Source organism: Numenius arquata, chromosome 7 (genome assembly GCF_964106895.1).
Source record: "Numenius arquata chromosome 7, bNumArq3.hap1.1, whole genome shotgun sequence".
In the NCBI taxonomy this organism is placed as follows: Eukaryota; Metazoa; Chordata; class Aves; order Charadriiformes; family Scolopacidae; genus Numenius; species Numenius arquata.
In genome coordinates, this window is record NC_133582.1 from 14,165,378 (window position 1) to 14,179,527 (window position 14,150).

Sequence of the window (14,150 nt, forward strand, 5' to 3'; positions counted from 1 at the left end):
TGTGTAAAGTCCAAGACTCGTAATACATTTGTACCAAATGATGCTTTAGGATAAAGCTTAATGTGTGAACCTTCTTAAAATTAAAATGTGATTGAAATTGTAGTAGAATTATTTTGCGTGATTTGAGATGTTTACTTAATTACTCTTTGTACTCAGCTGTCAATATGATGTCTTGCGTAAGACCCAAATCCAAACTGAGCTGCCTCACCTACTGAAGCAGTAGGATGGTATAAACACCTTTGCCTCCAAAGGAACACCAGAAAACTTTGTATGTGGTGCTTTTGTTTGCTTTTTTTTTAAATGGTTATGTGATCTTTTTAAGACTGGAAGCTTCCAGGAGCTTACACACCGAAGGTACATAGAGCATGAGAACCACTGAGGTAGTATGCATGCACACTCCAACAATATAGTTTGTCACTTAGTGCCGTACCAAAGGAATTCACTTCTCGATGACACAGAACTGAAGTATGACCCTGAGACAGGAAAATTACTTCCTTCAGCAAACAGCGTGGAGGTTGCTCCTGCTTGGTATAGCCCTTATCACGTAGACGTGGTAAGAATATGTGGTGCTATAGCTGCAGGCTACTAAGAGCAAATTCAGTCCCTGAAGTTTTTCTTCCTAATTCAGCTTCAAACACAACCAAAGTAATCTTATAATTTTATAGATGGCATCTTTAATTGAAGATAAGGAGGACTATATCTAAATTTGCTTGTCACGTGGAGAGGGAGCTTTCATTAATAATAGACTTGAGCCAGTCAGAAGAGTAGGTGGGGCTGAAAGTTAAGGCTTGTGGGCTTGTGGACAAATCAAATTTGTTTTCACTCAGAAGTGCATGTGCATTGAGATTAGCCACCTCTGCCCTGGCTATCTGGTTGTTAAATCTAAGAGACAAGATAAATGTATTTCTTTTATAGAGGTGTGGTCACACATCAGTGCAAGAGAGAGAAATAGTTTGTCTTAACCAGCTTCCTCAAAGTTAAAAACTTGCTTAGTTTTTTCTTAGGATTTTTCTTTTGATATAATGATCTCATTATAGGAGCACATTGCTTTTACTCATTACAGAGAGTCTCTGCCTGCTTTCCTGTCTTCAGAACCGCTTGGCAGTCTCCATCCCAGACATTTAATGTAATTAACTTGTAGGTGTTTCCTGCTCAGGAGGTGTTTAAGCACCCTAGGATGAACAAGCATTGAGGTTGGAAGATGAGCTGTTCATAACCAATAGTTGAAGGCCTTGTAGTTTAGTAATCCAGAAGAGAGCTGTTAATGAGCAAAGTGGAAGCAGCATTAAGTAAGTGTACTGAATTGTAACAAAATGCTCAGAATTTTAAATAACAAAGCCTTACACAAAATTAACTGGGCTGTCAGTGTCCCAGTTAAGAAAATACTCTCTCTAGTTTGTCTGCCCCGCCTGTCTCAGCATCCTCTCATGTTCATTTTTCATTTCCCTCTCTTCTGTTTTTCACATCCCTTCTTATACCTTCCCTCACAGCCTGCAAGATCACTTTTGGTAACTGTGGGAAAGAGAAGGAGGTAGAGGAGGGAAGTGATAAATAGGTTTGACAAGAGGCAAAAATATTGCTGGGAGACAACTTCTCATTCCTCCAAAGGTGAAGCGAAACAAACTCTAAATGTGAAGTCCGTGGTCTTCTGGCTCCATAGAGATAAGATGCAGAGATGCAGGTAGGCTGCCTCGCTGTGAACTTCGTATCCAGTACGAATTCTGAAGTGTGCTGCTACTTGCTCTGTGAGTTAGTCCTTCTTAAAAAGCCCATATGACTTCAGAGAAGCACTTCGTGGTGTAAATCGATGTTATGATGTCTGTTTGAGCTGGTGGAAAGCCTGTCCTCTGTGGAGGTATGAAGAAAGCCCATCCATATCCACGTGTTTAATTTGATGTGTAACTTTTGACAATTTAAATATCTGTATTCATTGCTCTCAAAAGGATATAAGAATGAAGAGTGCTGATAATAATCTGTGGGCTTTGGGATGTACTGTTAAATGGTATCTCATGTTGGTGCTGGGCTAGAGTGTGTGACAAAACCAGTTTTTATGCTGCATCTGTGCCTGCACTGATACATATTGCTTGTGAGTTGCCTTTTCACCTTCTCTGTTGTTCGCCTGGCTTAACGATTCCCAAGATTTCCCTGAACTACTATTTCTGCTGGACTCATGACTTGAAAAGCCATAGGATGTAGGAAAATAGATTTTTCTAAGTTGTATCTTGAAGTATGTCTGTGTTAAAACATTTTTAGTGTTGTTTTTCCTCATAAATATAACTGTAAATACACATATAACATAAAGATTGTTTGCTCTAAGACATTACAGCCATGGACCTGGCCTGTTGAACACATTTATAAATAGTGATTGAGTATTGTCATCCTATTACTTTAAGATATGATTCAAACTTCACTCAGTTGTTTCATATAGAAATACACAGAGAATTTGAATGAGATTAATTAGTGGTTTCTTAAACCCAAATAGTAAAATGTTAGGATTTATATTAAAATCTCTGCAGGTGCATGTTTTTAGGCAAATGAGAAAAGCTATCTAACCTAAAATAAACCTAAAATAATATCTTTTGCAATGAAGTTATCATTATTTGAAACCTGAAATCATACAGTCCATTATTAAGTCTGGAAGCAATAAAACACAACACATCACATGAGCTGACTTATCTAAGTATAACTTTGTGTTTTCCTGTTACTTCTTACTGAATATGTCATTTTAATTCAATTTTCCATTCCTGGCATCAAAAACAGTTGCTCAACAATAAATTGTTCTTCCTTTCTACTTAAAGCTCAGTAAAATTGTAATGGCCAGTTTTCAAAGCTAAATTTCCAAGTCTACATTCTTAACTGGTGCCTCTGTAGTGCCACTTTTTAAAAAATATATTTGCTTTTTTTTTTTTCTGTAGCATGTTTGGAACTGTTTTATAGGTTTCCTAGATTGTTGATACTCAGAAATGGTCTTACATTAATGCAATTCGTGATCACAAATCCCCATTGAATATAAGCCACAGTGATAGTTTCTGAGCAAAAGGTGGCTCAGTGTTTTGTTGCCAAAAGCCCGAATTTCAATTAGGCTTAGCATAATTGATGCAAATGTAAAATGGCTGGTACCACGCTAGTTGATTGTCTTTGTTCCAGACAGTGGGCTAATTTAGCTCATGAAATCAACTCATTTCAGGTGAGTTCCTTTGCTGTAATTGCAGGGTGTGGTTTATGAAGATTTTGATGAATAGATAAATTGATGAGTTTATGCAGCACCAGTCAGACCTCACAAGCCCTGCGTGCATCTCATTCATTTGGCCTGTTCCTCATTCTCTTGGCCTGTGCTGTTGGGGAGGGGCGTTCACCCCTCTGCGTGCTGCTCGGCTCATGGGACCTGCCCGGGGGTCTCCTCACTGGCCCGATGGGTGCAGGAGATGCTGGAGCAGGGAGAACCATAGTGTAAGGCTGCGTAATCTTCTGGGACCTCATGCTGAAGGAGACCTTGCTGAAAGCTGCGGTCCCCAGCCGCATCCTGGCGCTGTGGTCATTTATTTCTGTATGACAAGACGTGCTCAGGTGTCCTTGGCTTGTGCATCCCCCCCTGCTGCCTCTGCACCCACCCTGCACAGGCTGTCTCGCAGGCGGCCAAGGGGGAACTTGAGGGGCCCGTTTTGGTGCAATGTGAACCTGTTTCATCCCTTCTTGTGGGCAGAAACTTTTTTCTAAGAATTAAAGACTTCCCTATTTGCTGCTGGGATTGCACTCTATGTAGAGATGCCCAGATGAATTAGACTTTTTCAAAGTGGGAGTTTAGTCTAGGGCAGATTGGTAGATGCTCACAACAAACTTTAAAGAGCAGAGAGTGCAAACTTTGCTAATTTTTTTTCCAGCTATCACTTTGAACCAAATGCTAATACTCACAGAAAAGAGCAGGGGAAAAGCATTGCAAGTGTGAGTCTCTATGTTCAGAAGTATTTTCATGTCCTTGAATTTGTAAACATCTTTCTGTATCTCTCGATGTAGCTACAGAAAGTAGCAAAATTATGCGGTAACATGATATTTCAGTTCATCAAGTCATGGTGAGTCAATATGAACAAAGAAAGAAAAGCATCATGTGTTTAAAGAAATGAGTGATGCTAGCTTTCTGTCTCCTCAGTCAAACAGCTTCATCTGGTTCTTTGAGCTTCTTACTATATAAAATGAGAGATTACCTTTGTTAGGTTAAGTCAATGTGATGATTATTGTTTATACAATGCTTAAAGCTAGGTCGGAATATAAATATAAAGATTAGCTCTACACTCAGTGAGATAATCCAGTGCGGCATAGTTACAAATAATCTCTGGTAGTGAGGATGCCAGTGGTGGGTTCTTGTTCAATGCCCACCCAAACTGGAACCTGTCTTTGCTTGGGCTCACTGGATGCTTCTGCGATGTCAGACATGATTTATTTTATATTAATACAAAGCAACAAAGGTCATTATGTATCTTCTCTATCACATCTACCAATTAAATGTCAGATGCTCTCAAAAGTTGCCAGAACTTACATGTATTCAAAGAATAGAGGTTTTCAAAGAATTGAGGTTTTTTTATAAACCTTCATTTTTCCTGAAAAACGGGAGTAAAAAAATTACAATGGGAAACTTCAGAAATATTTTGCAAAGTCAATTTTAGTAATAAACTTTAGCTGTTTCCGAAACATACCAGCATAGGTGGAGTTGATGTACTGTCAACACTTAGCTGTGGAACGAACAGAGTTGTTATCACAGGCAACATGGTTTATTTGGGGCACATCGTGCCACCCAGTGGCCAGATGGTAATTAATGAAAAAAAAAAAAAAAAGCGCTATCAAAGGAGGGCATCTTACAATAATTTTTAAAATATATTTTATTTTTAGACTTCATGATCAGCACACGGGGTTCAGTTTCTAGAAAAGTAGTAATGGACAAAGTTTGCTAGTAGTCTTCAAATTACAGAATAGAAAAGAGCTTCAGTTAATTCAAATAGTCTCCCAAGTAATCAAATGACAAAATGTGTTCCTCCTTTGAAACCAGTTTTCAGAAAGTGTATCAGTGTATCTTCAAGTGTTTTTGTACCAAGCAAAGGTGCTATTTTTGTTGGTTTTGTTAGATTGTGATTTTTTCCTGTGCAAGCAAGAGCTACAAGTGCAACCAAAAAGAAGTGATTGGTTGTGGTAGGCATTAACTGAAATTTATGATGCATCTCCTCATGGCATCATTAATACAGAATGATAATCTGGTTCGTAGGTATGAAAAGGGGGAAAGTGGAATTGCTGAGAAGATATTTATGATGCCAGCAAGATACAAAATTTAATCTGTTACAGCGAATAAATTCCTTAGTTGAGATTCCCAGGAGGCAAAAGCGTGAAATGGTGAGAAGCATCTGGTACAGGCTGGAGGTAGATCAAGCTTTACACTACTATTCATGAAGATTTTAACTAGCTGTATAATGGCTGGGCTTCTGGTGCAGCTAAAAATATTATTCACTAGGTTTCCGGATTATTTAGGAGATAACCTCACAATTCAAATGCAGCTATTCTCAGTCTGAAGTGTCTGTATTGGGTTTATTTCCCAATTAGTCGAGGTACTAAAGAAGTTAAATTTAAACATAATGAAGAGCTGCAATAATTTCTATGACAGTGGGGCTTTTTGATTTTGCAAAATGGAAAAGGGTCACTTGGAATAAGAAACCAGAATCAGCCTGGATTCACTGTGTTAAAGATGTGGCTAAAGAGCAACACTGTGTATCCGTGTGAGGACTCGGGAAAACATGTTTTGAAGGACTAATGACTGTAGTATTTCCAATTGCATGCTGTTTGAAGCGCAAGAAAGCCCGAAGCTTGAAACCATTTCATCTCATGAGCAGTGGCTCAGAGCTTCAACAAACTGCCAAATGCAAACAAATACATTTAATGACCTGAAATTAATATATTGTACTGGGAAGGCAGTAGGGCTGAAAAAACAAATACGTGTAGGTATGGCAGTGGACAACAAGTATGACAAGTTTGTGGTGTTACAGTGGCTCAGAAAAAGCCCTGTGCAGTCCTTGTGTGTGCAAATGTATCGTGGAACAAAGCGAGGAGGCAGCAGACCTGCTCTTCGTGATTTTTGATGGGACTGGAACGGGACCATTGTGTCCAGCTCTGGACACATCTTTGCTGGAGGGATGTTGTCAGAAGGAAACAGAGAGGAGAACGCGGGAATTCATTTACAAAAGGAAAGGTTATGCTAAATAATGTCTGGGTGAGAGTTACAGCTGAAGCCTGCAAATATTTAAATGGTGTGAATTTGCCAAACAAAGAAAGGAATTATTTAGGCTGACATAGTAAGGCAGAGCAGAGTGACTATAACAAAGGGTACTTTTAGGTGAGGTATTAACCCTGTTATTAAGATGTATGACAAAACACTTCGAAGTGAGCTAGTACGAATACATCTGCCCTGACAAGATGTGACCTAAGGTAGTTTAAACAGCTTTTTCTATCTCTAGGATCTAGAAAGGTGGAGGCAGAAAGGTAAAACTTGATTCATCTGTCAATCTGAAGCCTGGCCATTAGATGGCAGGGTGATGGCACAAGAGGGTGCGTGCCTCCCCGCCACTTCTTAAAGCCATGCCCCAGGAGGAGCTCAGAGCCACTCAGCAGTCCCAGGGCCTGGGAGAAGTTTGAGATGCTCAGTTTTCCTATAAAAATCACAACCTGTCGCTCCCACGGCAGAAGGTCATACAACAGTTGTGTCCCAAACACACGTCCCTTCGAGGATGCCTGTGTCTGCTCCGGCATTTTCACCTCTTGAAAAGCTGTATGGGTAGGTGGGTAGGTACAAGAAGTGTTTAGTTACCCCAGTGTAACAAACGCTTTGTATAGGAGCTGAAGTTGGTTCAGGTCTGAACAATGCTCTAGTGAAGGGAAGAGAAGCAGCTCTTCTCTTCTTCAACTGGGGATACAGTAATAGGAGGACTGAGGCAGTGGGAAGAGGAGATGTGAGTGCTGTACGTAGCTTGCTGCAGACTGCGCGGGAAGTCCACATACTGGTTTTGTGGAAGAGATGACAGAAGGTGTAACAAGCAGTAGCTTTGTATGGAAAACTTCAGCCCAGAGCAGGCTGTTTGAAATGCTCAAAATATATTAAGACTGTAACTACAGCAACTCAAATAATGTTCAATAAAAAAACCCAAACAACAAACTTGTTTAAAACAGAGTCTACACTGCTAAAAGATCTGCCCCAGGGAACGGTCCTTATATATGCATCCACACCTCTCAAGATTACACGCCTCTAGAGTGAACTGGCTGTGTTTGTGCTGCCTAACACTTGACCTGGGCCCGATGCCCCCGTGGCTCTGAGACGATAATTATATTTTTGTGGCTTCAGTTCAAAGTGTCTGAGGTAATGTGAGGGCTGCTTTGCTGCCTGCAAGACTGGTGTTTTTATAGCATTATGCCGAAGGTACGCAGCATGCTGTGGGGTGTGGTGTGGGGCACAGAGGGGGTGTCTGAGGGCAGGAGGCTACCTGGGATAGTGCAGGGCAGGAGGAGCCAAAGCTGGTGTAGTCCCATCCTTGCTCTCCCATCCGTAGGGCAGTCCGTCCACAGAGCTGCACCTCGGCTCTTCCTCGGAGTGAAGTAGCTGATGTCCTCCAGAGGAGAGCCCAAGCACAAAGTGATGCATGTGCAGTATGGCTGACAAGGGGACCAGGACCGGGGAATGAACCAGGGAGGTAAATTGACAGCGTAGGTGCACCCATCGTAGTCATGAGCACCTGGGTGGTGGGCGTGCTGGGGAAAAGCCCTTTACTGCTCTTAATGTTGTTCTATGTTCTGCAGTAAATCTTTAGCACAGACAGCTTTGCTGTTCAAATTGATATTTGCTGGTCCCAGGGAAAAATTTAAGTGCTGATACGGCATGGGAGGGGGGAGACTGGGCAGAGGATCTGAATAAACAAACAAGATGTCTTTCTGTTTTAATCAAGTTGCTCTTGCTCATACATGCTCTCTCTTTTTTAAAAAATGATCTCATCCTGTGTAAAAGTGTTGATTGAAAAATGGGAATTAATATGCAAGAACCATCTACCAGGTACAGAGTGAAGGCTGTTCTGAAAAATAGCAGACTGGAGATGGATATCAGGGCTGAATATGATGGATTACGGTGGAAGCCGTGTCTGTAAAATTATAAGGATGCCAATTTAGTAAGCATTATTAGTTTAAAATGTATGACAATCTCCTCTTTTCTTCTTTTTCTTTGTGCATTGTTTGCTTATTGGTCTTATCTCAGTGTTTGCATATATTTTTGTCTTCTGGTTAATTTCCTTCAAAATGATTTGTAATTGCCATGATATTGTAAGACAATTAAGACGGTTAATAGGATAGCATTGTGTTGCTACTAGGGACTTAGGCCCAGACAGGTACGAGCAATGGGGCCAAGGTGTGCGGTCAGGATGAAGAGAGCACTCCCCAGTTTAATTCCTATCTGATGCTTTCCTCTTCCAGTCAGTAGTTCTGCCATGAACCAGTATCCCTGTACTGGTAAAGAGAAGACATATATACCTACAGAACTTCTCCTTCCTCCTTTTAGTGCCTCATGCTCTCTTCAAAAGCTTGGTAATTTCCAAGGCCTCCTACCTGCTCTTCCTTTGCTTCACTGTAGAATTAGTTATTATTTTCATTAGCTATATGAAAACATGCCAGACACACATTGCCGTAGACCAGGTAAACATACTCTGAGCATTTTTAACGTAATTAGTTGTACTATTTAGTAGCCAAACATGTAACAGACAATGAACTACTCAGTCTATCATAAATATTCACCCCTGAATATTTTTTCTGATTCAAAAATTCTTACCTCCCCAGACAAATCTCCTCTCCAAGTGCCTCCGACAATTGATGGGCCTTGCAAAATGTCTGGGAGGGTTTCATAACATGCCGAGCGTGTTGCAAGCACCTTTTTCCCCCTGGGCCCTTGGGGCTTTGAGCGAGAGGGTATGGTTACACAAACAAGCCCGGGTGAGGAAAGCCAGGGTGTGGGTTGGCGGTGAGTCAGCTCCTCCACCATAACTGTCCACCCGCCTGCCCTTGCCCCACGGTGAGTTTCTCCACAGGGAGTCGGGGCTAGCTGCTCCCCATTTGGGCTGGAAGGAGGGAATTTGGCTGGGCAGTCAGGGCAGAGGAGGTGCAGCGCGGTGCCTTCACACCCTGGCTTGCCCCCGGCAGCTTGTGTGCCTGCCCATGCCCTCAGGCGGGAAGCGTACCGCAGCGTTTCCCTGGAAAACTGCCCGGTGCCATAAAAGAAAGCTTTTGGGAGGCTCTGGTGAGCTTAGCTCATCAGCAGATTGTTGGGAGGATAGACCTTAAACCGTGAAGAAATTCAAAGAGTGCCTCTTCTCATCCACTTGGAAATCCGGAGTTGGCTGTTTTCCAGCCGTCTTCGGGTTGAAACTTTTCACGCTGCTTCTGTCAGCTCCAGCTTTTGGCACGAAAATAGTGTCCGTTAAAAAAAAAGGTGTATGAAAGAAACAGTGCTGATTCACCGTAACTCTGAAAGCAGCCGCTTCCCATGGACCTGCCAGTGCCCTGAGGTCTAACGGTGTCTCAGGGACTGGTGGTCCTCCACTGTGGCCAGGAGTGGGCCCATGGGGGTGACGTGTGAGGGTCGCCCTGGGGGGGTCCTGCCTCTATTGCTGGAGGGGAGCCATCAAGTGCCTCCCAGGTGGGTGTTGCTGGCTCACCTGGGGCACAGCACCCTTCCACAGCAGGACACGGCGGGTCCTGGGGAAACATCACGACTTCCTACCTAGGAACTGTTTGCTCCCCGGAGCTTCCTCCTCTTGGCACTTTGACATGTGGGATTGGTGGCATGTTGTTTTCTGACATATGTTCATTATATAGCACTTGGGGTGCAGACGCTTGGCACCAGCCCAGCAGCACCGTGGTGGCCTCTTGCAGAGAGTTGGTGTCACCTCAGCACGTGACAGCTCTTCCATCCACTTCCCATGGTGCGCCGTTATTTTCCTCCTTCTTACTCAGACTTCAACCAAGCGCCTTCCCAGTCTCCTGCCCATACTATGTCACTTGTTCCGCTGCTCTGAGTCACCGAGTTGATAGTCCTCAGTCTACTGTTGCTCCCTTGAGTGGTCCTACAGAGGCCTCCAGTATGTATATCAGATAGGGTAGGATGCGACAGAATCTTTCAGCACCAGGTGAGCAGCTGGTTAACGTGACTTTTGAATTCTCTCGTTGAATCTACAATGTGCATGGAACCACCCCAAAAGCAACCTCCATTGGCAAAGGCAGAAAATAAAAATTATGATGGACAGCTCAAAGTCAGCTACGGCTTGGAGAAGGTAACCAGCTATTGAGAGTGATGCAGTTTCTTCCTTAGAAATAGGTAAATAAACAAAAATAATTGCACAAGTTTATTAGGATATGTGTTAAAATGTCAAAACATTTTCACCACAATTATGCAATAAACTGAGTGCCTCTGTAAATATGCCTGAGGCTTTTCTGCTCTCTTATTTACTCTTTGAAAACTCTATATGGCAGTCAGTTATAAAACTAAATTTGCAACTAAAGTTGTACAAACAGAGCTGAATTTGGTACTTTGTGATGAGTCTGGAAAAGAAGCCCGTGGGAAAGGGAGTTTTGATCCAACTGAAATGGAAAATATACATATTTTAAGGACAAAACAAAACAAAAACATTTTGCGACATTTTTTTTTGCTGAAAGAAAAATATTTGATGAGGGTATTTCCTACCTAAAAGTATCACAGTGTTTCAAACTGGAATGAGTTCATCAGATGGCCACCACTACAGTCAGGGGTTGCCTGTGAGGCTGCACTTGTCCTGTGAGGAGAGGGTGGAGAATTGGGCATTCTTCAGTCTGGAGGAACAGACAGCTTTGGGGAGTGTTGGAGGCCACCCAAGTACATGTGAGGAGGTTCCCAAGAACCAGACTCTTCACAGTGGTGCATGGCAGGAGGACAAGAGACAAGTTGATTTTATCTAATTGTAATAAGACTAAATATATAAAGTGTCATTTTCATCAGCCTTTTTAATAAAACCATATCTTCAGAGAACTCTGTATTCTTGCTACTTTGATTTTTCATGCAGTGAAATGAAAGAGATGATATGAGTTGTTCAGTTTTTACTATTTTATTTCTCTCTGAGGAGGTGACTAAGTGTGCTTTTCCATGTTCTTTGGATTCAGAATTTCAAAATTGACACTGCAGAATAAGCACAAGCAAAATTAGGTTCATTAAGCTTTAGGACTGACTTGTTAAAAATTAATGTATTGTTTTAAAGATTGTATAGACTTTCATTGTGACAGCATCTTCCCAATAAATGACCTTCTGTTTTGAGAATTCAACTGATTCTTTTGTGAGACAGCTTCCAGAAGGAAGGTGAACAGAACGTGTGATGTAATGTGGAACTATAAGCTCCAAAGGTTGTAATCATCTGCTGTGTCTGTAGAGGTGGAGTGACATAAGATAAGACGACTAATTTTTCTGCCTTGTGGCTCTGATGTGGTTATCCTGATGAATATTGTATTCGGTTTTTGGTTGTTTTGTTATCAGGAAAAAGCTGACAAGTTAGAGTTTCAGATAGCTAATGCAGGTGGGATGAATTAATGTCTAACAAGAGGAGCAAGTAGTTTGACTAAAATATAGCCATAAACTTTAGAAGTACTGGAACCACTACAACAGGAGAAAACAGCATAATGTATTTTGTTGAGAAATATACTAGATATTAGCTCAGACTTTATTCCGCTCGGATGTATTAATTGAGCAGTCTTTTCTCTGCTTTCAGGTACTGTGATATATCAGGTAGACACTATACTGTTGAAGAAAACCAAATACCACCAGTAATCTGTCAGCACTCTTATGTTCTTCCAGCGATATCAATGTCTACTGCCTCATTACCAGCAGCACTTAGAAAGGTAAGAGAAAACTAAATATGTGTGTTTATATAAAATACACATATATACACACACTTATGTATTTCATAAAGAAGATGATTATTCTGGAAACAGAATTTAAAACTAGGTATAATTGTAATCTTCCTTTAAAAGATCTGTGTTTAAAGCACTGGAAATTTTTCAAATGAATATCATGTACGGAAATAAGGAAGGTACATAATAACTATTGCTGGCATGAAGAGCCAACAAAGGAAATGGCTCGAGGAGATGTTCCACGTGCTCTCACAAACCATATGGCTTTTTCCTTTTGTTCATAAAATATATATAAGCCAAAATAATAAAGGAACAGCACCTACACTTTTACAGCTTCTCACTTAACCTGTACTGTTTTCTATGTTAAGTTTTATTCCAGAGAGGGAGAAAAGGCTACACATTTGGTTTCTAGTGTTCATTTAACTCATGTAGTGTTACTCATTTGCTTGGCAGTAGTATTACTGCATGGAAGCAAGCTAGGGAAAATGCTAATTACTTCTGTTCTAATGTGAGAACTTAATTTCAGATTGCAGACAAGGTTGTGCAATGCCATTCTTGTCTTTATTGTAATCTTTCCATGGAGAGAGAAATACTTTTTTTCCACATTAACAAAGTACACAGCAAGCCAGTAATTGAAAAAGTTGCTTTTTTCTTGGTTGTGGAACTAATATTAATCTGAATGTATTTGATGAGGGCTTAAAATATTCTGTCTTTAAAACAAATACATTTATTGTCTAGTCTTGTCAAGCCAGCAAATCTCATCTACTAATTTCTATATGAAACCTTTAGAAAAGACTCATTGGTCTTTAGTTGAATATGCAAATAATACAAACCCCAAACATCCCTTGTGGTCTCATTCAGCATCTTAGTTCTGTTGATACTGTAGAAACATGCCTACAAAAAGAGCTCAGTGATGAAACAGCAAAATGGTGCAGTACTGTGATGGGATGACACTTCTATTGCAGTAGAGCCAGCTGGGGAATTAGCTTTCCAACAGGAAAAAATCCTGTTAACCGTATTGCCGTCTTGGATGGACTTGTATATTAACTCCTTGAAAGAACTTCTCCCAGAAAAACAAGTAGATGTTTGATTTTTTTCAGTAGAAATTTAAGAATGGCAGAATTCAGCTGTTATTTAGAGAGCTCTGAGTTGGCAATTTGTTCCCCCTTTGGAATAAATTGTTCACGCTTACAGCTAAGTTAAACTGTTGGGGTGTCATTCCTCTATCCTGGACCCAATCCGTTTGTACTTAGAATATTCAAAAGCATTTAAATGAAGCACCTAAAAGAGTATCAGAGCAGGTCACATCATTTTCTTCTTCACAAAGGTCTGATTGTTAGATAAATCATAAAAGTCAAGGAAATTGTGTGTGTGTGTGTGTAATTCAGCAGTTTCTTCTGTATTGGGATAATCTGTTAATGTGTGTAATAATATAGAGTCACCTGCTGATGATAGATGCTTTATGGGAACTGGGGTTTAATGAAGCCTGCCTTCCCTCAGCATTTCTTGTGGGAGAGCAGTAGAAAATGGTGCATGACACAGAACATAAGCTGTTTGCACCAGGCTCCTCTCTGTGGCTGTTCTCTCTACGGAAATCTGTTCATAAGCCTTTCAAAGGTGAATGTACTAAGTAGAGTCTTGCAGACTAATTTACACAACCTAATTTGTATTATCCTCTGTTTTTGGCTAATTTAGGTTATTCCCTTTACCTCGGATAATTAAGAGCTGACTCCAGCAATGACTAAAACAGACAAGCTCTCCTGCATTCTTTTATTAATTAAACAGTCTTCCTAAGAAACCTTGCTTATCAGTCTCTGGAGCTTGTTAACATTTGGTTTTCTTTTCGGAAAAAAAAAAAAAAAGAAAAGAAAAGAGAGAAAGTAGTTTTATTTTGATGCTTTCCCTTTCCTTTTTGTAGTAGTGATCATTAAATGATGAAGTTCACTTTCACCTAAATTCCCTTCCGCTCTCAGCCAGTTCGTGCCTACTAGTCAGCAGAAGATCTAAAATAGCCACTCCCTTAATGGTTTTGTTCACCTTCTGAAGAAAAAGCTGTCCCCAGCATATTCCAAGAACTTGTTGGACGGTCTCTGTCTTGTATTTCTTTTCCAACAGAAAAAAATATAATTAATTCCAAGAAGTAATTAAAGCCGTCAGGTTCTGTCCTTTTTGGATGCTTCCCTTGCTTGATCAAAAAAGTCTTCTCT

General features: G+C 40.8%; 1 protein-coding gene across 1 annotated transcript in view; it reads left to right on the forward strand.

The window, feature by feature from the left end:
* Positions 1-14,150, forward strand: part of CRYBG1 (crystallin beta-gamma domain containing 1) — a 97,630-nt gene that overhangs the window by 20,646 nt on the left and 62,834 nt on the right. The window contains exon 2 of the mRNA XM_074150677.1: positions 11,802-11,931. Within this exon, the coding sequence (XP_074006778.1) occupies positions 11,802-11,931 (130 nt within the window). The remainder of the gene's footprint in view (positions 1-11,801; positions 11,932-14,150) is intronic.